We start from the raw sequence: 21,857 nt of genomic DNA, 5'->3' as shown, positions 1-21,857 counted from the left end.
GGGGCGATCGCTACACCTCACCACGCCCTGCGAGGCAGGTTGTCCGGTGCCCATCCTACCAGCGCCCTCGGCTGGGATGGCAGTGAGTGGTGCTCGAGCCGGGGCTGCGGGAGGAGGTTCTGCTTATGCGATGGAGCCATGTATATTCCTAAAGGGCCACAGTGGGCACCGGAGCGCCAGTGGGAGGCCAAGTGCCTCCTCTCCTCCAGGGACCTGGGAGGGGAAGCAGGTGGCGCCCACGGCAGAGGCCACGCAGTCCCGGGCCGCGCCTCTGCTGCTCAGTCCTGCGTGGAACCGAGCGCACACATGACCGCTGCGTGGAGAGGTCAGTCGCTGGGTTAGGGGAAAAAAGCATGTAAAACACTCCCTTCTTAAAACAAAGGGCTGCAAATTTCTTTATTTCAGAACAAAAATACTCTTGCAATGGCTATGAGTTTCCGCGGTCCGAGGCAGACGCTAGCTAGCACACCCACCGCCGACAGTATGACTTGTCTCCTATCCGTCTACTACCTGAGTGGCGTCAGTGCCGGTTCAGGCACCAGGAGGAACGTTTGACCAGACACTACACGGCACTGACGCGGGGGTCGCCGGCCTTCCGGGTGACCAGGGCGCGTAAAAAGACACCGACAGAACGGAAAGCCGTCCTCTCCGGGCGAGCCGCCGCGCTCAGGGCCGCGCCCCTCGCGCCTCGCGCCGCCGCCGCAGCTCCTCGCGGTAGCAGTAGGAGCAGAAGTGCTCGGTCTCGGCGCGCCCGTAGAAGGCGCAGTTCTCCCGCTGGCAGCGCCGCTGCGCGGGGCCCGGCCCGCCACGGCCACACTCACCGTTCGAGCGCGTGGCCGGCGCGTCGGCGTCCGCGTACTCCAGCCCGTCGCGCGCCGCGCCGAAGCCGTTGGTGTAGGTCTGCGACTTGGGCTCGCCCCCGCCGGCCGCCCCCGCCGCGCACGCCAGGGCCCCGGGCACGGCGCGCGCCAGCGACTCCACCGTGTTGACCGTGCGCAGGGCGGCGGCGCGCGCGGGGCTGTAGCTCTGCGAGGACAGCGAGCGGTTCTGCTGCGGGTACGTGGCGCACGGCCGCAGCGCGCCCACGGCCGGGGCGCAGGCCTCGTCCCGCGCGCCCGCCGCCTGCACGTGGATGACGCTCTGGCGGGCCGGGGGGCTGCGCCCGGGGGCGGGTCCGCCGGCGCCCGCGCGCCTCGAGCTCCCGGGGCCCGGGGAGGCCGCGCCGCCCGCCGCCGCCCGCCCCGCTCGCGCGCCCGCCGGCCCGGGGCTCGGGCGCTCCTTGAACTTGAGCACCAGCTGCGTGGGCGGCCCGGCGGCCGGGCCCGGGGAGGCGCGCTCGGCGCCCGGCGCGCCCTCGGCCTCGGGTCTGCGCGGCGGGCGCTTGGCCGCGGCGGCGACCGTGGCGGCGTCGCGGCGCCGCTGCTCCTGCTCGGCGCTGAAGCGCTCCTGCGCGCTCGTCAGGTAGTAGCCGATCATCTCCTCGTGGAACTGGTGCCGGTGGCTGGTGAGCAGCAGGCCGGCGAAGATGAACTTGCGCTCGCCCTGCATGGCCGCGCGCAGGATGTTGAGGCTCAGCTTCACGTCCGTGCTGTACTTCCAGGCGTCGCCCCGCGGGCCGCCGCCCTTGTCCGCCGGCGAGGTGCCCGCGGCCCTGTCCGTGGGCGACGGCGTGGTCTTCTCCGAGGGCGACGTGCTGGCCGAGGCGCCCGACTCCTCCTTGCTGCCCTTGCGCGCCTTGGCCTTCCTGTCCTTGGCGCGCTCGGGCGCGTCGCCCTTGCCGTTGGCGCCGGCGCGGCCCATCTTGCCGTGCACCAGGCCGCCCAGGCCGCCCATGTTCTTCTTCAGCTTGATGCCCAGCGTCTTGCTGAAGCTGCCCAGCTTGTTGGCCACGGAGTCGGCGCGGGTCTTGTCCCGGTCCTTTCGCGGCTTCTCCTTCTCCCTGTCCTTGGCGGCCTTGCCGTTATTGCTGTTGGAGTTGCTGCACACCGAGTCGCGGTCAGAGTCCAGGGAGTCGGCCAGGGACTGCACGTCTTCCCCCGCCGAGGCCGTGGGGGACTCGGGCTGCGCCAGGGGGGCCTGTGCGGGGCAGGAGGGAGGTCAGAGGTGCGCTGTCCCCACGTGGGACCCACTGGGCAGATCGGTCCCTGCCCTGTGCTGCTGTGTTGGGGCCCTTGGGGGTCGCTGTTCCAACCCTATTGCCTCTTTGGTGACCGCAGGTTGCTGGGAGCCTAGAGCCCTGAGCCGGGAGTTTGGGCAAGGTGCAGACACCGCCTGGCGTTGCACCCAGACTGCACACAGGAGCGAGGATCACCCGCCCAGACTCTGGCCTTGCAGCCCTGGCGAGGCTGGGCCTGGACACGGGGACCAGGCCCCAGGACGGCCTCTTTGTAGCGACCGAGGCCTTCAGGTGAGATGGCACTGCACCTGCACCTGCCTGCGCCCCTCCTACAAGGGTCTCTCCCCGATTCGCTGCAGGCAGGGGACTACACCTTGCCCTCAGAACCTCACTCTTTGGGTCTTGGAACAGACACCCCTCCATTCAGCGATGCCCAGGCACTCTGTGGTTCCCTTCTCAGAGGCAGTGTGGCGCTGAGCTGAGAGGATGCTGCACCAGGACCTGGGCTCCACAGGGAAGACGTCACCATTTCAAGGAAAGGGCCCCGGGGGGGGGGGGCACTGGGGCTGACAATGAGGAGCAGACGCCTCTGGGGAGTCCCTGGAGGGGACCCCTTCAGCCGGCCAGGAGGGCAAGGCCGCAGAGGCCCCTGCCTGGGCCAGGAGAGAATTCTGCTGGAGCATCGCTGGGGGAAGCCTCATGCCAGCAGCAGGACTGGCGGGAGCTGGTGCTCATGCCTGGCTGGCCGGGCTCTCCTGGCTTCCAGGGAGGATCCTGGGAGAAGGACCATTGCACCTGCTTTATTTTTGCTCTCCCTCACAGAGCAGGTCCAAGAGAGGGCGAACCTTCTGCAACCAGGTCACCCAGGGCAAGGGCGGAACGAGTGCTCACCACCTTCCAGTTGGAAATTCCTTCCCTCCCTTCCCATCCCGGCTGGGTCTACAGGTAGCTGCGGGTCTCAGGCGGGTTTGCCAGGGACTCAGAAGGGTAGAAGCTCAGGGGTTCGCTGGGGAAGGGATGCGCGTTTGATGATGGGAGAACAGTAAGCAAGGAGCCCTGGCTCAAGTGCTGAGGGCTGGAAGGGCCCTTGCCAGAGCTGTGTGCTCAGGTCCCTGTGACACATGGGAGTCACCAAAGCCTGGCAGGGGACGCTACTCATTGCAGAATCAGCTATGTCACCGCCCAAGCCTCTTAATTCTAGGTCTAGAGCCTCTTCATTCACGCCCCTCCCAGGTGCCAGGAAGGAATATCCACAGGAGCACTCCGTAACTGTGGGCACCTGACAGGCAGGCAGGACTCAGGAGCCACACTGCCACCCACTGTCCCTTGTGCCATCAGTAAAATGGGGTATCAGTACCTGCCTCCTGTGAAGATTAAACAAGGGAAAGGCTGAAGTGTGAGAGCTCTGAGCAGAGGCCCGCGTGGCCCAGGTCCTAACACTGCCTTTAACATCAGCTCGCTTCGTGACTAAGAGAACTGATGTCTGGGAGGACCAATGATTCCTTTCCTGGGAATTCACTACTGAGCTGAGAAAACATCAGTCAGATACTTAAAGTGACTCCCTCTCAGCATCTGGAAGCGGGGGAGAGACAAAGGGGGTGCAGAGGACTCCGGCGCCGGGTTCCCTGGCTTTTCCAGGTCCCACACACAGTTATAATTAATTCCTCTGCGCAGCACATGGTGTTCTGATCTCGCAGAGATAGCCTGTGTTGTGACTTGCTCATGGTTTGTTTTCTGAGTGGGTGTGTTTATTTCTCTCCTGGAGAAAACGGGACAAAAATCCCCTAGCCGGAGTGCGCTCCTGCATGCAGACACACACGCTCCTGGTGCACACATGCGCTCCTGCGTACAAACATGCTCCTGCGTGCACACACACGCACCGGGAATCCCATGCTTTGTCCCCACCGGGGCGAGGGCCTGGGACCTGGGGGGTGGGGCCCTGGCCCAGCCCCGGGTAGGCCAGCCTCACCCGGAGGCACCTGGCCTGCTAGGCCCCAGCGGCGCGGTGGCACCCCAGCCCCGCCAGGCTCACCCGGGTCTCGGAGGGGATCCGGATCCACGTCACGTTCATGTAGTTGTGCAGAAGGTTCAGCTTGGCTTCCAGCGACAGGATCAGGCTGGTGAGAGAAGACCCCGAGTGGAACGCACGTCCCGCAGGCCCTCAGCCCCGGGCAGAGCAGGGCAGCCGCCCCGCCCTGGGGTCCTGGGGGACGGGCTTACTGGGCCAGGCGCGCGTGGTCCCGGTCGTCCTTGCCCCACTCCCAGTCCTTCCCGGGGTCCACAGCGAAGTGCAGCGGCAGCAGCCTGTGCTCCGGATCTGTCAGGGGGATCACAGCTGGAACAGAGACAGGGCCGGGTGTGGCGCCGGGCGGAGCCCCGCACCCCGGGGCCGGAAGGGAGTGCCAAGCCCTGCTGACCCCCCGACCAAGGAAAGCCAGCGTGGACCTAGACGACGTCGGTGCCAGCCAGGCAGGAGGGCCCCAGGGCTCCAGCGGGTGCCCTGGCTGTCCCAGGCCCCACACAGCTGTAATTAATTCCCCGTGCACACGGTGTTCTGATCTCGCAGAGATAGCTTGTGCTGTGCCTTGCCCACGGTTTGTTTTCTGAGTGGCCATGTTTATTCCTCTCCTGGGGAAAACAGGGGACAAACAATCCCCTCGCAGGAGTTGCCTGCGTACAGACCCCCCCCGCCCACTACTGCCAGCTAAGGATTTCATGTTTATGGTGGATCTGGAGTAGCTGGAGCTGTCACCTGGAAGCTGCTAAGGAGCTGGGTCTGTCTGCAGACAGGAAAAGGCGAATCCTGCTTCTGTTGTTTCTGAGGAAAGACCCAGGCGGACCAAGCACACTGTGCAAGGTCACCTTGAAGGTCAAGGTGGTCTGGGGCCTGACCCTCCCCTCTCCTCCCAGGGAAGGTCCCAGGCTGCCTGCTCCTCTCATTTGTGGTTTCATTCAAGTCTTTATCAGTGCAGAGGACCCACAGCTACCCACAGAGAGCGCAGAGGACCCATGGACCCAGGGGCTTGTGTGCTGTGTTGGAGCAGGATGAGCGGGTGACAAATACTTTGTCATGCCAGGTAGTGATAGATAAGTGCCCTGCAGGTGAACAGCAGGCTGTGCGAGGGAGGCCAGCCTTTCTAGGGCTGACCGGGGAGGGGGCCTTCTGAGGAGGTGACAGGCAGGTGGAGACAGCAGTGATTCGAGGGGGAGGGGAAACTGATTCATCACAAACCTTCCTGAGAGGCACAGGAAGCTGGCGGAGTGTTGCCCCACCTCCCAGAAGGGCTGGGCGGAGTGTGTGGAAGGTTTGTCTGGGATCTGCTAGGAGTTTCTGAGCAGCTGGGGACCAGTGAGAACAGCTCCTAGTGACACAGCAGCTCTTGTCAAGGACCAGGAGCAGGAAGAAAGGGAGACAGCCTCCCCCTGCTGACCCCTCAGAGCAGCACAGCCAGGGGCCGAGGCCAGGCCAGAGGCTTTGTGGCTGTAGGGGCTTCCTGGCTTCATGCCCGTGTCTGCTTGGTGGGGGCAGTGCCACAGGGGAGCCTGCCAGTCCAAACGCTGAGGGTGGCCACCTGTGGGTGCAGGACACAAACCTGCTGCACCTTCGTGTGTTACAGTCGGATGGGGCTGGGGCCTCCACCAGGGGCTCTCACCTCCACTATCCGCCAGCCTGGGAAGCAGAAGTGGCCGGCCCCCCGTTACAGACGCAGAAGGGCTGAGACCACCAGTGCTGGGCCTGTGCTCCCTATCTCAGGCCTATTCCTTGCCCCACTCCAGTGCACAGCTCCACACAGGAGCACCTCCCTCCTGCTCCGCCCCTGGCGGCCAGATGTGGCCTGGCCCCCATCCAGGCATATGGTGCTTCCTTTGGCACCAAGAGCCTTTGGGGTCAGCGAGCCCCGAGGCACCACCCCAGCCTGGGCCTGCCTCCTCCTTTTCCTCCCTCCCCTCCCTCCAGGTTCTGGCCGTGAGCCAGGTGTCAGTCCCCCATGATTTACAGCAAGGGTGCCATGGCAAGAACAAAAGGCAAACAAACAGAATCTAAGACTGAATACAGTACCGTTAAATCTGTTCAATTGACTCAATGCTGCCCTCTAGCGTTGCCGAGGAGGACATGGCAATCCTCAGAAAAGGTCCCAATTCCAGCCACCACGCAGGCGGCCAAGCCAGTGTCCAGGAGGAGGGGCCAAGGGTGACATTTTAAACAAACACCATGGCTCTTATTTATTTTTCAGTCCTCACCTGAGGATATTTTTTTCCATTGCTTTTTCATAGAGAGTGGAAGGGAGAGAAAGGGGAGAGAGAAACATCGATGTGAGAGAGACACATCGATGGGTATCCTCCCGCATGTACACTGACTGAGGCCGTGGATCAAGCCTGCAACCGAGGTACGTGCCTTTGGCTGAAATTGAACCTCAGGCCCTTCAGGCCGCAGGCCAATGCTCTAACCATTGAGTCAAACTGGCCAGGGCTAGAACAATAATCTGTTTGAGGCAGTTTTTGTGGGTGCCCCTTGAACAATTTGGGTCTTGGTGCTGTGGGAAGTCCTGGGCTATGTGGCCTCCCTCTCCGCTATCCTGTGCCTGCTGAAGATGCAGGGAGAGGGCTCCTGACTCCACACTTGGAGAAGATAAACTCCACCCACCCCTGGGCCTCACCTCCCTACCATTGGCTCCTGGGAATTCCTATGCTCAATAGCTGGGCTGCCCCCCACCCACAGGAAGATTGGAGCCTGACATCCAAGTGGGTCCTGGCAGCCCCTCAGCCTGGGTCTTAGTTTAGGAAGGCCAGGTACTGAGTGAGGCTCCGGGGACCTGCCTGCTCACAGGTGAGATACCCCAGGGGCTGAAGGAAGATGTCTCTGCAGAGGACACAGCTGTGTGAGGGGTGAGGGGTGAGGGGTGAGGGGTGGGGCCACAGGGACTGAGAACCCACTCTGTAGACGTACCCTCCAGAAAGGCTCCAGAACAGGCCTTCCCGCAGCAACAGTTGCTTCTGGTTCCTCTGCCTCCCACCTACACGCTGACCCTTCCCCATCAGAAACCTGGCTTCCCCAGTGAGCAGGGCTTGCTTCCCAGGGAGGCTCCTTCCCCTTGCTGCGCCCAGCTCTGCCCACCCTGCCCGGCACATGGACATACCTTGCTCCCTCTGCTGATCTCTCTGCTCCATGGACACCAGGGCAGAGAAATGCGCTTGGTCATAGGCAAGAACCAGAGGTGAGCAGTGGCATCTGTTGGGAGGCACCTCCAACGGCAGGTAAATCCCTCCAAATGGGATAGGTGCGAATGCTGTGGACACAAACAAGGGTGAGGGTGTGTGGAGCCAGCAGGGACGCGGACGGCACCCTCACTACCTGGGGCGAGATGGCCGCTGGTTCCTCCAAGGCCTTGGTGGAGGGCTTGTTTCCTGACTGGGAGGCAGGGTGGGTGGTGTCTGCCCTGGGAGCTGTGGTGAGGGCTGAGGGAAAGGCACATGCAAAGGGGCTGTGGAAGTGAGAGCTGGGCTCTGGGAGGGCAGGCAGCCCTTCCTGTCCTTTCCACCTGCCTGCCTGATGACCTCATGTCTCCTGTCTTCTTTTTTCTCTTTGACACAGGGTGGCCTGAGAGGGCAGGAGGGGACTGGAGTACTGCTGGAGAGGTGTGGGCTGTCTGCAGCTCTGGAGACTCAGGTGGGGACCAGAAGTCCCCAGGGTTTAGTCCCATCCTCACTAGGCCAGATTTCGCCTGCTGCTGACAGGCAGGGTGAATGAATGGCCCAGAGCCATTGCCCTGCCCTTGGGGACAGGAAGAAGCAGTGGGGAGGAGAAGGGTGTGGAGGGAGGGGAATGACGCGAGTGCCGCCCAAGCTGAGGATTCTCTGTGGTCCTCCAGGAGCTCCGCCCCACGTTGGCTGTCTCTTCCTTTGTTGGGATGTTACACTTTCTGGGTCAGAGTGAGACACACCTGCTTTGTTATGTGTGAACATACCTTCTCCGCCCGAGTCCCTCAGCATCGTGTCTGCTACCACGACAATGGGTCTTCTCAGTATATGGGCCAGGACAAAAACGTGGAACTCCTCGAGGCTCTCGTATACCGGATCCTCAGAGTTGTCCACGCTGGGGATAAAGTAAGGAGGGGCTGTCACTGGGCTGATTAGGAAGCAGGGTGTTGAAGGCTGCCAGTGCCACCTCCAAAGGCTGGCTGTGTCATGAGCACCCTCCCGCCACCACCGGCAATGTGCTGTGATGAAGTCCAAGGAACTTGTGTGAACACCCATGTGGGGCTGTGCACACTCCCCCAGTATCCAGAAGGCCTGCAGCAATTGCTCACACTTTTCCTGTGCCCTCGAGTAGAACCTACCGTCTGCAGGCGAGAGTTTTTGTGTCCCCGATCTTGGAGTGCTACGTGTTCCCTGGAGAGCAGGGCAAAGCTGGGGGCAGCACTTACCCCCCGCCCGTGCCGCTGTTCTTGCTGAAGTGTGTGCGTGGCTCGCTGGAGGCCAGCTTGAGCAGCTCTGTCCACTCTCGCTCCCACTCGTCCTCGGTGTACACCAGCCCTGACTGGCACAGGGGGCACGGGGTCAGGAGGGGGCAGCGGCCTCCTCACTCTCCCCAGCTGGGTCAGTGGGCAACCACTGGGCCCACTACAAGCCCCACCACGACCCAGGCCGGGCACACCTGTTAGTGGCCACAGACTGTCCCAATTTGCTATGGATGATATTTTCAGAACCTCTAATCTCTAATTTCAGTGCCGCTGGGGGTCTACCCAGCACCAAGGATCATTCCTGGGGGGCGACCTATATATGTACCAGGCCTGGGCTGACCATTAAAAAGTCTAAGGGGACAATGGGCTACCTTCCAGCAGATGGCAGGCAGGTCCTTTTAGGGACAGCAGTGTGCCTATGCTCACTGGGCAGGATGAGTTGCTGGGCACACTCAGGGCTGGGCTGTGGGCAGGGCCAGGGCCACCCTGGGCTGTACCTGGCCTTCAAGTGGCCACCTGCAGGGCCCTGACATGGGTGACCTCTGACAGAGAAGATGGTGGGGCGGTAAGTGGCCACGCGCTCCCCGTGTGCTAGGGTCAGGCTCACCCCCAGCAAGTCTCAATGAGGGGCCTTGCTCTCCTAAAAGGTCTGCCTGACCTCAGAGACAGACTTGGAATTAGGGCCGAGGCCCAGGCTTTGTGGCTGCACCTGGTGAGGTCCCTGATCTGGGCACCAACCTCTTTGTTCTGCTGCGTCTGCTGCCACCTCCACCTCCGCTTCAGGGCTTCCCTCTCAGCCCCTGTCCTCATCATGGTGTAGAGAGCTTTCCGCAAAACCAGGTCCCGGTCGTGGAAGCCCCACATGCCTGCAGCCGGGAGCAGAGATGGGGCATGAGGAGGGGACATGCTGGGAGGGGACTCAAGCCACTGCGACTTCACAACCGGCCGGGCCTCCTGCGTCTGTGTGCACAGATAACCCGTCAGTCCCTGTTCAGTCCTCAGGATCAGCCAGCAGCTCCCCCTACTCTTTCCTGATGTTTCCTGTCCACACACGCAGGTTAATGAAGGGCATGTCCCCTTCTTTGCGAAACAACAGCGAGTGACATCAGGCGATGCCTCTCTGGGACCCTTTGCCAGCTACTCTTGATCTCTTAAGTTTGCTTTGAGGGACATAATGTTCACTGTGCAGGTCTTGCGTTTGAGTGAGAGATAGCCTATGGGGACAAGCTGATAGACCCTGGCTTCATCTCGGGTTGGCCTGCTGCCCCAACACATCTCAGCCTCCTGAGAAGCAGAGTAGGCCTCACAGCACAGTCTGGGCCCAGGAGACAGCCGGCTTCCCCGGGAGAAGGTCGGTCCCCACCCCTCCCCAGCCCGTGCTGAGTGGTGAGGGGTGATGATGACAAACCAGCCGCTCAGCATACATGCTCAGAGCAGCGCGGACACGGTCCAGAAACCCAAGCAACGAGAGGTGCAGCCCAGGCCACGGAAAAGAGTGCGGCCCTACTCAGCCCTGCGCAGCCACTGAACAATGCCCAGAGCAGGCCCAGGGCGCTGCCACCCCTGTCTGCCTGCGGAGCTTACCCAGTGAGGCGGCGTGTAAGAGGCAGTTCCCATCCCCTGTGGTGGCCAAAGGAAGCAGCCGTTTGCAGCTGGTGCACACCGTGGACCACCAGTTCAGGCGACCTGCAACAGAGGCCGCTTCAGAACAGGCCCGGGGCAGGGGCACCTTCGGGAGCGCGGGAGCTGCGTCAGCACAGACCTCAGCCTGTGATGTTCCAGAGGGGTTTCGGAGCCTTGGTGGGAAGGTGGGGCATTGTAGCTACTCTCTCTTTTCTTTACTTTTTAATCCTTACCTGAGGACATGTCTCTAGAGAGAGACAGACAGAGAGAAACAGAGAGGGACAGAGACATAGAGAAGCAGAGACAGAGAGAGAGGGACAGAGACAGAGAACAGAGAGAGACAGAGCGTGCAACTGTGACAGAACTCTAAAAACTGGCAACTCTTCGTGTAATCTTGGTACTAATCTTTCAAATTTCCTGTAGATTTGAAAATGTTCAGAGCAGCCTGGCCGGGCGTGGCTCAGCGGTTGAGCGGCAACCTAGGATCCAGGAGATCAGGGTTCGATTCCCGGTCAGGGCACATACCCGGGTTGTGGGCTCGATCAATGACTCTCTCATCATTGATGTTTCTCTCTCTCCCTCTCCTTTCCTCCCTCTGAAATCAATAAGGATATATTTAAAAAAAAGAAAAAAAAAAGAAAATGTTCAGAGCAAAGAGAATGCCATGTGGGTTTGTTCCACAGTTTCACACGTAGGAATGAACACATTCAATTCTGGTGCCGAAGACCATTTTTATGTAAATGACCTCTTTTATCTTCATCCAGTTTCAAAAAATGGGTTGAATTCAGTTAAACACGCTTGGGGGAATCTCACTGATGCAGTGACTGGTTTGACTGAATTTTTCTCCCCCTCAATAGACAGATTGGTTTAAATTTTCAAAATTTTCACCTGGCCAGTGTGGCTCAGCGATTGAGCGTCATCCATGCACCGAAAGGTCACAGGTTCGATTTCCGGTCAGGGCACATGCCTGGTGGCAGGCTCGACCCCAGTAGGGGGCATGCAGGAGGCAGCCGATCACTGACTCTCTCTAATCAATGTTTCTCTCTCTTCCTCTCCCCTCCTCTCTCTCTAAAATCAGTAACAAAAATATTTTTTAAAATGTTCTAAATTTTCAGATTATTCAGAGGCACAGAGCCCTGAAGCCTACAGGCAAGACTTCTCTGCTGTTGTTTCATGTTGGTCCCAGGCAGACAACATTAATAAGCCATCCTTTTTGAGACAGACAAGACTAATCAATCATCATGTTTCCGCGAAGGCTGCGGAAGACCTGCAGGTCCTCCTCACTGCGGAGCTGTGTGCAGTGATGCCCAGTTGTTTCCCATTGACGATGGGGAGGGGATGAAGTATTCGCCCATAAAGCACGCTTTGGAGGACCTGCTCTTGCAGAACTGAGGCCAAAATATCTGTTCAAGACACTAGTCAAAGGCTCAGAGACGTAACCAGAAGAGTGGTTAAGTACAAGGACCTGGAGCTAGCCTTCCTGGGTTTGAGTCTCAGTCCACTACTTCTTAGCAGCGTGACCTTGAACGATGACTTCGGACAACTTACAGAACCTCTCTATGTTAGTTCCCTCTTCTGAAAAAAATGGGGATAATAAAAGTATTGATCTAATAGAGCTTTTACAAGTAAATATTATTAATATTTTTGAAGCATTTAGAACAGGGCTTGGTATATAGAAAACACCATATACGTGTTTTTGTCAAAGCAGGTCTGAAACCCTGGGTTAAGTCACAGAAAGTATTTATGAATAAACTGATGAGTATGGGAATGAACCTGCACACACCAGGGTCCCTTTGGGGGTAAGCACACTTGCATTTGCAACCTGCGAGGTGAGGTCAGAGGAGAGGTCAGAAGGGCAGCTCTTTTCCTGCGGACGGCCCGGCGCTGTCCAGGGAGGTCTGCGGGTGCAGCGAGGTGAGGATGGCACTGAGAGGAACTGCTGAGGAGTTTTTATAGCAATAGGCTTTGCTGCACTATTTTTATTGACTATTATGGAAGTATTGGTTCCTTATAGAAGATTGGAAATTTTATTTATTTATTTTCTGTTAATCCTCCTCACCCAAGGATATTTTTTCCATGGATTTTTGGAGACAGTGGAAGGGAGGGGAAGAGAGAGAGAAAGAGAGAGAGACACACTGATTGGTTGCTTCCTGCATGTGCCCCACAGGGGCCGGGGATGGGACCTGCCTTGACTGGGAATCAAACCCACGACCCTTTGGTACACAGGCCGATGCTCTAACCACAGAGCCACACCGGCCATGGCAGGTTGGAAATTTTAAAAACCTGGTCCTACAGTACAGTGAGCCTGAGCAGCACTGTCCGGGGGCCCTCAGGAACGCTCGCTACCCTCTGGACTAGAGTAGGCCTGGACACAGCAGGTTAACGCTTCTGCCCACATTCGTTGTTAGGTGGTATTATTAGGAGAAGGAGCCTTTAAAGAAATGAGCTGAGTAGGTCTAAGGGAAAAGAAACCATGTCAGGAACGGAAGAAAAGAGCAGAGCCCAGCTGACCTCATTTATCAGTGTCAAGGGCAATGAACCAAAGAAAATGCCTTTTTAAAAACATGGACGTACTTCTTATATCCCCACAACCTCCCGTGGACTTCCACGACTTCCACTTTGTCAGTTATTCTTCATGGAACTATCCTTGATTTCTCTGAAGTGCACAGCAAAATAAATCACTTAAGGTAACAGGTTGTGCACATGTGTGCAGAACAGCAAAGAAAGTGGGAGCTGAGGGCTGCGTCATCAGCCATTAGAAGAGAGGCGCCCTCTCCCAGATCTAAGTGGGAAGACACAGAAGTAAGAAGCAAAAGGGACCACAGGAAAAAAAAATCCTCCTCAACAACCTTTGAAATGTACGTTCAAGTTTGAGATGAAGAGTGGTAAACCCCTAATAACCAAAAATTATACAGGATGGAAATAAAAAATATGCGCCAACTGCCTGTGGGAGGAGATATTTACCTGTTTAATCTCGTCACAAAAGTCAGGAAAAGGCCCCGAGAACCTGTGATGTAGGAAATTGGAACTGAGGAGCCCTCTCCCCTCCACATATAGTTAAGACCCTCAAAAACTGTCCCCTGAGTGCAAGGATTAGAAATAATTTTCTGACTGGCAAAGAAGCTGAGAGGGAAATTGGTCTCTTCTAGACTAGGCTTAGCAGAGGAATTAAAAAACAAAACCTGATTCTACCAGAAATGTAACTATTGACTTGGCTCTGATTTGAGCCAACATTGACTCGCAGCTTAGAACCCTGAAACCAAGAGATTAACCTAAACACTGTTATAGCCTGGTAATTTCCCTTGGGAATCTGGGCTAAACAAATAGACAAACATCTCTCTCAAAACAGTGGAGAAGACCCTCAATGCAGGCCACACCGGGTCCCCACAGATAATATCCTGCTCACAGCCCAAAATTACAAACCCAACAGGAACCAAGCCATCATGAGTAAGAGTCACAAACACAAAATCAGCAGTTCACAGAGGCTTACGAACCTGAGGTTCAAAACTGTTACCTAGAGACGATAAATAAGCCTGTTTAAAATGTTTAAAAGATATAAAAGAATGAAACAAACCATGGCCAAAGAATAGGAGGCAGATTTGTAAAACAAAAATAGAACTAAAAAAATGAAATATAATAAAAAGATAAAGTACACAACTCAGAATCAGTTTAATATCAGACTAGACATCTTTGAAGAAAAAATATACTTGAAGATAAGTCAGAAGAAACCCAGAATGCAACTAAGAGAGAAGAAAGGAGGTAGAAAATACAAAAGAGAGACATGAAGGACGGGCTGGAGAGGCCTAACACTGTCTAATAGAAATTCAGAAAGGAACGAGGCAGAGGCAATAGCGAAGAGATCACGACTGAGGATTTTTTAGAAGAAATATATAGAAATAAATCACAGATTTATTAAGTCTAGAATATTCCAAGCAAGAAAAAGAAAATTAGTTTATTTCTTCACATATCTTAATGAAACTGCAGACTGTAAAAGACACAGAAAAGATCTTAGAGTCTAAAAATGATGATCTTCAAAGGAGTGTGGACAGCCAACTCTTCAAAAGAAACAATGGAAACCAGGCACCAATGGAATAGTATCTTCAATGAGCTGAATGAAAATTACTGGCAACCAAAGACACTGTGTCCAGAAAAAATGTTTTTCAAAAACAGGGGCAAAACAAAGACATTTTAAGACTAATAAAAACCAAGAGTAAAATCAGCAGACACTCACCTAAGGAAATTGTAAAAGATGAACTTCAAACAGAAGGAGGGTCTGATATGCAAGAAGAAATGAAGAGAAACAAAACTGGTAAATATATGGGTACATGTACATGAGCACTGACTGCAATAAGTAGCAATAATGTCTGATGAGATTAAAAGTACAGAACTAAGATAAATAACAGTGTAAATCAGGAGGGAGGGTGAATAAAATGAAACTAGGTTAAAATATTGATTGATTTGAGATGTGACTCCTATGCATTTTGTATTTTTTAGGGTAACCTCTCGATAATGGAAAGAGTGTATAACTTTAAAACCAGTGAAGGGAAATGATTTAAAAATATTCACTTGAGTTAAAAGCAGACTCATGGTGCTTGAACACGCAGGGAATCTGACCCTGCAGCCCCAGGCCTGCCTAGTGCTGGTGGGAAGAGGGAGAGCGGACGACCTAGAGAAAGGGTGGCCTCTGAGCCTGAGGGAGATGGTGACCTTGCTTTTCATGTGCAACACCAAGCTGTCCCACCAGGTCTGGTGGGGGCCCTTCCCAGGGTGGGGGAATAGATTCTATGACTTTTAGACGCCCCATGGTGTGGTTCCTCATCCTCCAGAAGACAGATTTCTGTTCTTTCTGTTCCCCTCATGACTCCAGTGTCCATCCCAATCATGAATGTGTTTTCCCCCAATCATGAATGGCTTCCCAATCCCTTGGCTTCTGGGGTGTCCCATAAAACAGGGAAGGCACCTGAAGTTTCAGGGGAAATGCCACCTGAAAAGATGCTCCTTTTATACAATTTAGATAATGTTCTTGCCCCAATTCTTCTAAAGTTCCCTTCCTCTTCCTGAAACGTGCCATAGGCTGGGTACTGATGCCCAGGCAGAGTCATCCCTGGGAACCACATGTGTGAGGTTAGAAGATACCTCACTCCCTTAGCAGCATAAACAGTGATTGAGCATGTTAGCAACCTGTCCATCAAACAGTGTGCACAGGGAAGCCACGCTGAGACAGAATCTGGCTCATGTCAGAGCCCAAGCCCTCACTCCTCTGGGGCTGGGTCCCACCTTGTCCTGGTGCATCCACGGCTCAGGACCCAGGGGTATAAACTCACCAGCACAGCTGGATGGCATCTTTCATCTGCAAGTGACCTCGTACCCCTGGAAAACCTCTCTAGGTCTGTGAATAATACCACTTTGAACAGTGCCTTTTCCCTAAACATTTCTTTCTTTTACTCATTTTTTTTACGGGGACTCGATCATTTTCTAAATCTCAGTCCAGCCCACACACTGTCACAGTTTGAAGGTAATCGAATCACGACAAAGCTTAATTATGTGGCTGGGGGGTGGGAGGCGAGGCTCAGTGGTCTGATGAAGTCAGCTTCCAGGACTCCTACCCAGTTGAGTGCATTCCTGGGGCTGCCATTGGTGCGCCCACCCCGGGAAGATGAGCCTACATGGTACTGGCCCAGGGCCATTCCAGCGTCTCCAGCTGGACCCAGAAGGGGACACGGGGATGAAGGCATTCCTTGCAGAAGCAGTGTGGCTGGGAGCACGGTTCAAAGCTCCAGTTCCTGACTTTGAGGGAGTGGTCATTCCAGCTCCCCACCCAACAACTGCACTTAAGAGCAGAGAAATTATGTGGGAACTGGTGCTGGGAATATTTAAAAAATAAACAGAAACTTGAGCTCCTGCCAAGGAGACGATCAGATGGACACCATTGAGGGAAGCTGGTGGGATCTCGGGGGAGGAGCCCTTAGTCACTCATTCTGCCTTTTCCAAGCAACACTCCTGATTCACACATGATAATGGGACCAGTTAGCTTGAGCTTCGTAACAGACGGTTGCCACAGGTTTAAAATAAGATGCCATTTTCCTCATCACCCACTGAGACACTTTGGTGAAAGAAGACAAAACGTGACCATTCTCTAGGAGAAAGACGAGTGACCTCTTGCACTAAAGGTAACCCTAGGATTCCTTTAAACCTCACTACCCTTCTGGAGAGACCCCACCCACCCAGGGCCACTGATCCCCCTTCTCTGGGCATCACGGTGCCTTGTGTGTGTCTCTACATGCCCCCTGTCCCCATCACAGGACTGTGATGCTTGGCTCTGGGTTGTCCATGCTCCGGACTCCCTCATCCACTGGTCCTCAACATCAAGCAGAGCTGTGTTGGGGCATAGTAGGAGGTCCCCACAATGAGCTCACCCCTCCCCTGGATGTCATCTCACTGCAAACTCCCACATTAGCCCAGACTACGCCAGAGCTCCAGACACACATGTTCAACTGGTCAACTGCTACTCCACTGCCTTCTTTCCAACCCTCCAGCCCTCTCTTCACCTGCTCCTCTGCCCCAGCCTTGGCCTTCCTCAAATTAGCCAAGCCTCTGAGGCTGAGCCCCTCTGCCAGGGGTGCCCGTGACACCCCTCCTGCCTTGTGTCCCCCTCACCCCTGGGGGAGTCAGATGGGGAAAAGGAGAGAAGCAGGCAGTTCAGTACTGAGCTCTCATGGGGGGGGGCATGGGAGGGAGACTGGTCTTGCCAGATTGGATTTAGGAACGAAGGAAAAATTCCCAAGATCTCAGCCCTGCAGGGTCATGGATGCTATGTCCAGCCAGCACTGGGCTGGGGCAGAGCCTGTCTTTAGAGCAGGGGTTCGGTCCTAGCACCCAGAGTCCCAACTGAACACGCTTAGGTCTGACAACACACGTCTCCTGCTCTCTGAGGGAAGTGAGACCACAGGTGCCTGAGCCTCTGGTCCCTGGCCCTGGGAGGCACACTCACCCGCCTGCTCCAGAGCCACCATGGTTGCCTGCTCGATCAGGTCCCGCTCGATGAAGCTCCGGAAGTCCTCGCTATACACGCTCAGGTCCGGCAGCTGGAACGTGTAAATTGGCATCTCCAGGGGGAACTGCTCGCTGCTGCACTCACTTGCCACGTGGGAGCGGGCCAGGGACACGATGGCGGAGCTGGCGTGGGAAATGCCTCGGGACAGACGCTTTTCTGAAGGGGGGGACAGAGATTCAGACACAGCTAGAATGGTGAGGTCAAGAGAACAGAAACAAACTCAACATTCATTCACAACAGTTGGGGGGGGGCGCCTAATGCAACAAGAGACAAATGGAATTCATTGTGTAAATATGAAGAATATTAAGTTACTTCAGATGCTATGATTCTATAGTTAGAAAACCCAAGTGATTAGAGTAGTCTTAATAAGAGAATTAATAATACGAGTATTAATAAGAAAATTTACACGACGACTAGATAAAAGATAAATACACAAAAAGTAAGTTATTTTTCTTGATGCCTAAAGTCTTAACAGAATCTGAATAAATGGAGAGGCATATGCAATGTTTTTAGATAGGAACATGATATGACAATATGCCAATTATTCCTAAAATAAAATAGAATTCTAATTTTAAGGCTTATATGTCAGAATAAATACACAAAAATAGTGAAAACCTTTTGGAAAAGCATAGCAATAAATGGACTTGACCTAAGCAGAGAGAAATACAATATGGAACTCCATCAGCTAAATGTAACAGGATGGGCAGCTACATGGATGGACCGAGTCCGGAAACAGATCCATGAATATTTGTCAATTTAACATATGGCCCAGTTGGAATTTCAATTCAGTGGGAAAGGAATTTTTATTCAGTAAATGAGCTAGAGTAACTCACTCTCAATCCAAGAGAAGCAAAACTAGAGCCTGAGCTATTATTTATAAAAATTTCAGCCCTGGCCAGTGCAGCTCAGTTGGTTGGCGTTGTCCTGTGCACCAAAAGGTGGCGGGTTCGATTCCCAATCAGGGTACATGCCCAGGTTGTGGGTTCCATCCCTAGTCATGAGCACATGGCCATGAACCCATAGCCGTGAACGCACAGGCACGAACCCATGGTTGTGAATGCATAGCCGTGAATGCACAGCCATGAGCACACAGCCATGAGCACATAGTCAAGCAAACACTTCATTTGGCAGAATATTTTGCAAACAAAGTCGTGAAGCAAACAGCCCAGTGGGACATATACATATAACTAATTATCGGCTGAATCATGTTGTGTATACAATAGTATGAGGCTTTGAATGCTACAAATTGACAAGAAAAATGCAAACAAATCTATAGAAAAATGGGTAAAGTATGTGAACATGCATGTAGCAGACAGGGAAATCCAAGTGGCCAACAAGCAAATGACAAGAGAGAAGTTAAAATGACACTATTTTCCACTCTTTGGAGCAGAGAAACAACGTAAGTCCACTGTGAGGACAGCCAGTCCTGCACGAATGAAGGGAAACGCAAGTTCCACGCGTGGCAAGCAGAACTGTTCGGGAAAGAACTCCGGAAGTTGCTAAATTAAAAGTACACACGTGGGTAGAGCAAGCCCAGTTGGGGAACGCTCCCCTGGGAAATAGAAGCACCAGTCCGTAAGGCTGCGGGCAGGAAGCATATTGCCACAGTGCCAAACCAAACAGCAACAAAACCCGAGAAAGAAACAGGTGTGGTTTAAAATTACTGTACGCTGTGGAATAAGCTACTCAGAGAACAGGCTCAGGATTTATTGGTCAATGAAAGAGGCCGTTTGCAGGGTACTGCGTGCATCTGACTCTGATGGCTTCGCACTGGGAGCAAATGTAGCGCGAGGCGCGGATGGAGGCGGACCAGGATGTAATCACTGGTTATTACTCCCCTGAGACTTAAGGCATGGAAGAAAAATGATTCTTCATAAATTTTGCATTGTTTCCTTAGTTACAATAAGCATATCTTACTTCAGAGCAAGAATGGAGCTCATGGAGCCCATGGGGTGATGAACATCAGTGTTGAATAGACTTGGAGATTATACTACTTGAGATGGAACGGAAAGAACTCGAGATGTTGGGCCTGGGAAAACCAGGACTCTGGGAGGACTGCGGGCCTATAATCCCCTGCGATGGACTCCCCGCTTCTCTGAGGACATTTTAGCTTAGCAAGAGGCGGGATGAGCCTGCCTGGCCCGCAGCAGGGAGGTTGGCGATTCCCTGCAAACCACAGTGTGCTGGCCCAGGCAACCTGGGGCCCAGGCTCATTCCTGCAGCCGGTACCTTGGGCAATGTCCTCCTGTCTCTGCAGGCAGGCCCGCTCCGCCTTGTGCCCGGACTGGGGCGGCTCTCGCTCGGGCTGCTTGGGGCACCTGCCCTCGTTGAACACATGCGGCAGGTTGGCTGTGTGCACCTGTCGGAGCTGCTCATAGTCACTCAGAGCGGCGGTCAGGTCCCAGTTTTTGCCTGTGGATAAAAAGTGACGAGCGATGAGAACACAGAGGCATGAGTGGTAGTCTCATTACAGAAAACAACCGTGCAAAGAAGGGTTTCTCATCGGCATTTAACTAATGAACTTCCCACCAACAGTTCTCTGTTTTCAAAGGGATACGGTGACTTCAGGCATAACCTCTAAAAGCACGGTCTTACACCCATGACGTTTGTTCCCATGAAATATGTTATTATATCCAGTCCACAGCCTTCAGTTCACACACACGGGCACACACCACATGTGACAGTCCCAATTATATTCCCCTCAAAAACCTATCCCGGAGAGGAGCAAAATGTAAAGTAAAAAGGGAATAAAAAGCATTCCTAATTTTTCTTTGGGCTTTTGCTCAGAATTGCACTTTTTCTTTTGAGTTTAATATGGGAAACTCAGACAGTCGGGAGGGATTGTCTGTGCCACAGGCTGAGTAGGAGGCGGCCTTCGGGCTCAGGTACTGAGTGGGTGAGATACCAGGGGGACTGGGGAGCCGCCGGGCGAGTGCTCAGAGGGGGCCCCTGCATTGGGACGGTGCCCGGGGTGGGAGTGGAGTCTTCGCAGCACCAGGGAAGCTGTTGCTGGGGCTTCAACTCCTGACTGAGGGTCAGCAGACACCTAAAGGAAAGGGACCAGGCACCCCACACTGAACCTCATTCAATTAGGCATTGTGCCCCCCTTTTAAAAATCCTCACCTGAGAATGTTTTTATTGTTTTTTTATAGAGAGAGGGGAGGAGGGAGAGAGAAACACTGATTGGCTGCCTCCTGTATGCACCCCAGCTGGGAACTGAGCCGCAATCTGGGTGTGTGCCCTGACCTTTTGTGTACAGGATGGTGTGCCAACCAACTGAGCCACCCAGCCAGGCGTAGGCATCCACTGTGCCCTTTTTAAAGACAGAGAATTCAACACCTGGCTTTCATTTGAAAGAGCAAATAAAATCACATCCTGTCCCATTAGCTTCAAATGGCTGGTGTTAACCACATTGACTAATTATGGGCTGAATTATTTGTGTAAACAACAGGAAGGAGCCTGGCTGGTGTGGCTCAGCGGTTGAGCATCGACCTATGAGCCAGGAGACTGCGGTTTGATTCCCAGTCAGGGCACATGCCCAGGTTGTGGGTTCGATCTCCAATGAGGGGCGTGCAGGAGGCAGCCAACCAGTGACTCTCATCATTGGTGTTTCTATCTCTCTCTCCCTCTCCCTTCCTTTCTCTGAAATCAATAGGCATATTTAAACAAACAAACAAACAAAAAACCAACAGGAAGGAGGCTTTGATTGTATGAAATAATATCCGAACATCTTCCGCTGGCCTCTGCTGTTTTCTAGGGCAGACTGGTACTGTCAACCATGACATCTAAATTCTGTCACATAGCCATTTACAACTGAGCCATGCTCGCCTCCACGGTCAGCTCACAAAGACAGAGCAGAACCCTACCTCCTGGGCTGCTCATGTCTGGCTCTGACCCTACACAGGTTTCGCACGGAACGGACTACTGCCCAGGCCCCAGACTGGCCACTAGGTGGCACCCATGGGAGACAGGCCCAAACAGCATCTCTCAGACTCCCCGCTGGAACGGAAAAGACTGGCTGAGACCTTCTGCTTTCCCTGTCGAGAGTGAGTCACCTATTCCATACCCTAAATAAAGTCAAGAATAACTTCATTACCAACACCCTCTCTTACATTTTAAAGAGTCCAAGTGCCACCGTTGTTAGGTAACAGAAATCTTACCTTTCGTCACTGGGTTGGCAGGTAGTGGCTCCTGAGAGGGAGCAGTGGGGGCGAGGAGGCGGCTTACCTTCCAGCAGGTCTCTGGCCAGACCAGGTTCTGCCCCCGTGGACCGAACAAAGTCTGACAGGACTGCGTCCATATCAAGCGTCATGTGATCATGTAGAAGGGCCGCCCAGCACTCAGCCGAGGTGGGGTTGGGGAGCAGGCTAGAAACCATCCATCTGCAGGTAAGACGGGGGGAGCGAAGGTCAGGCCGTGGCCGCATGACGGGATCACGCAGAGGCCCAGTGGAGGGAAGGAGCCCTTTCTCCTGCTGGGACATATTTTTGAACTGGTTTGCGACAACTGCCTGATTCCTCGCATATGACATTAAATTATAAAAGTCAAAGTCAAGTGTCATCCCTCTGTACATGCCATTTACATGCTGGGGGTGGGGATTTAA

At 54.3% G+C, this 21,857-nt stretch overlaps 1 protein-coding gene across 2 annotated transcripts; it reads right to left on the bottom strand.

The window, feature by feature from the left end:
• Positions 1-666: 666 nt before the first annotated feature.
• Positions 667-21,632, bottom strand: OTUD7A (OTU deubiquitinase 7A; the record flags this gene model as incomplete). Of its 2 annotated transcripts, none has more annotated exons than XM_081124495.1 (11): positions 667-2,076; positions 4,149-4,233; positions 4,337-4,451; positions 7,255-7,404; positions 8,083-8,210; positions 8,542-8,654; positions 9,316-9,443; positions 10,162-10,263; positions 17,192-17,410; positions 19,484-19,666; positions 21,482-21,632. In XM_081124495.1, the coding sequence occupies 11 exons, from the start codon at positions 21,630-21,632 to the stop codon at positions 667-669; spliced, it is 2,784 nt and encodes a 927-aa protein (XP_080980621.1). The 2 variants fall into 2 exon arrangements, with proteins under 2 accessions (XP_080980621.1, XP_080980622.1); XM_081124496.1 differs by having other exon boundaries at positions 8,542-8,633.
• Positions 21,633-21,857: the final 225 nt, after the last annotated feature.

The sequence above is a fragment of the Miniopterus schreibersii genome (genome assembly GCF_964146895.1).
Source record: "Miniopterus schreibersii genome assembly, chromosome: 22".
Classification (NCBI taxonomy): Eukaryota; Metazoa; Chordata; class Mammalia; order Chiroptera; family Miniopteridae; genus Miniopterus; species Miniopterus schreibersii.
This window is presented reverse-complemented; position numbering and strand designations above follow the sequence as displayed.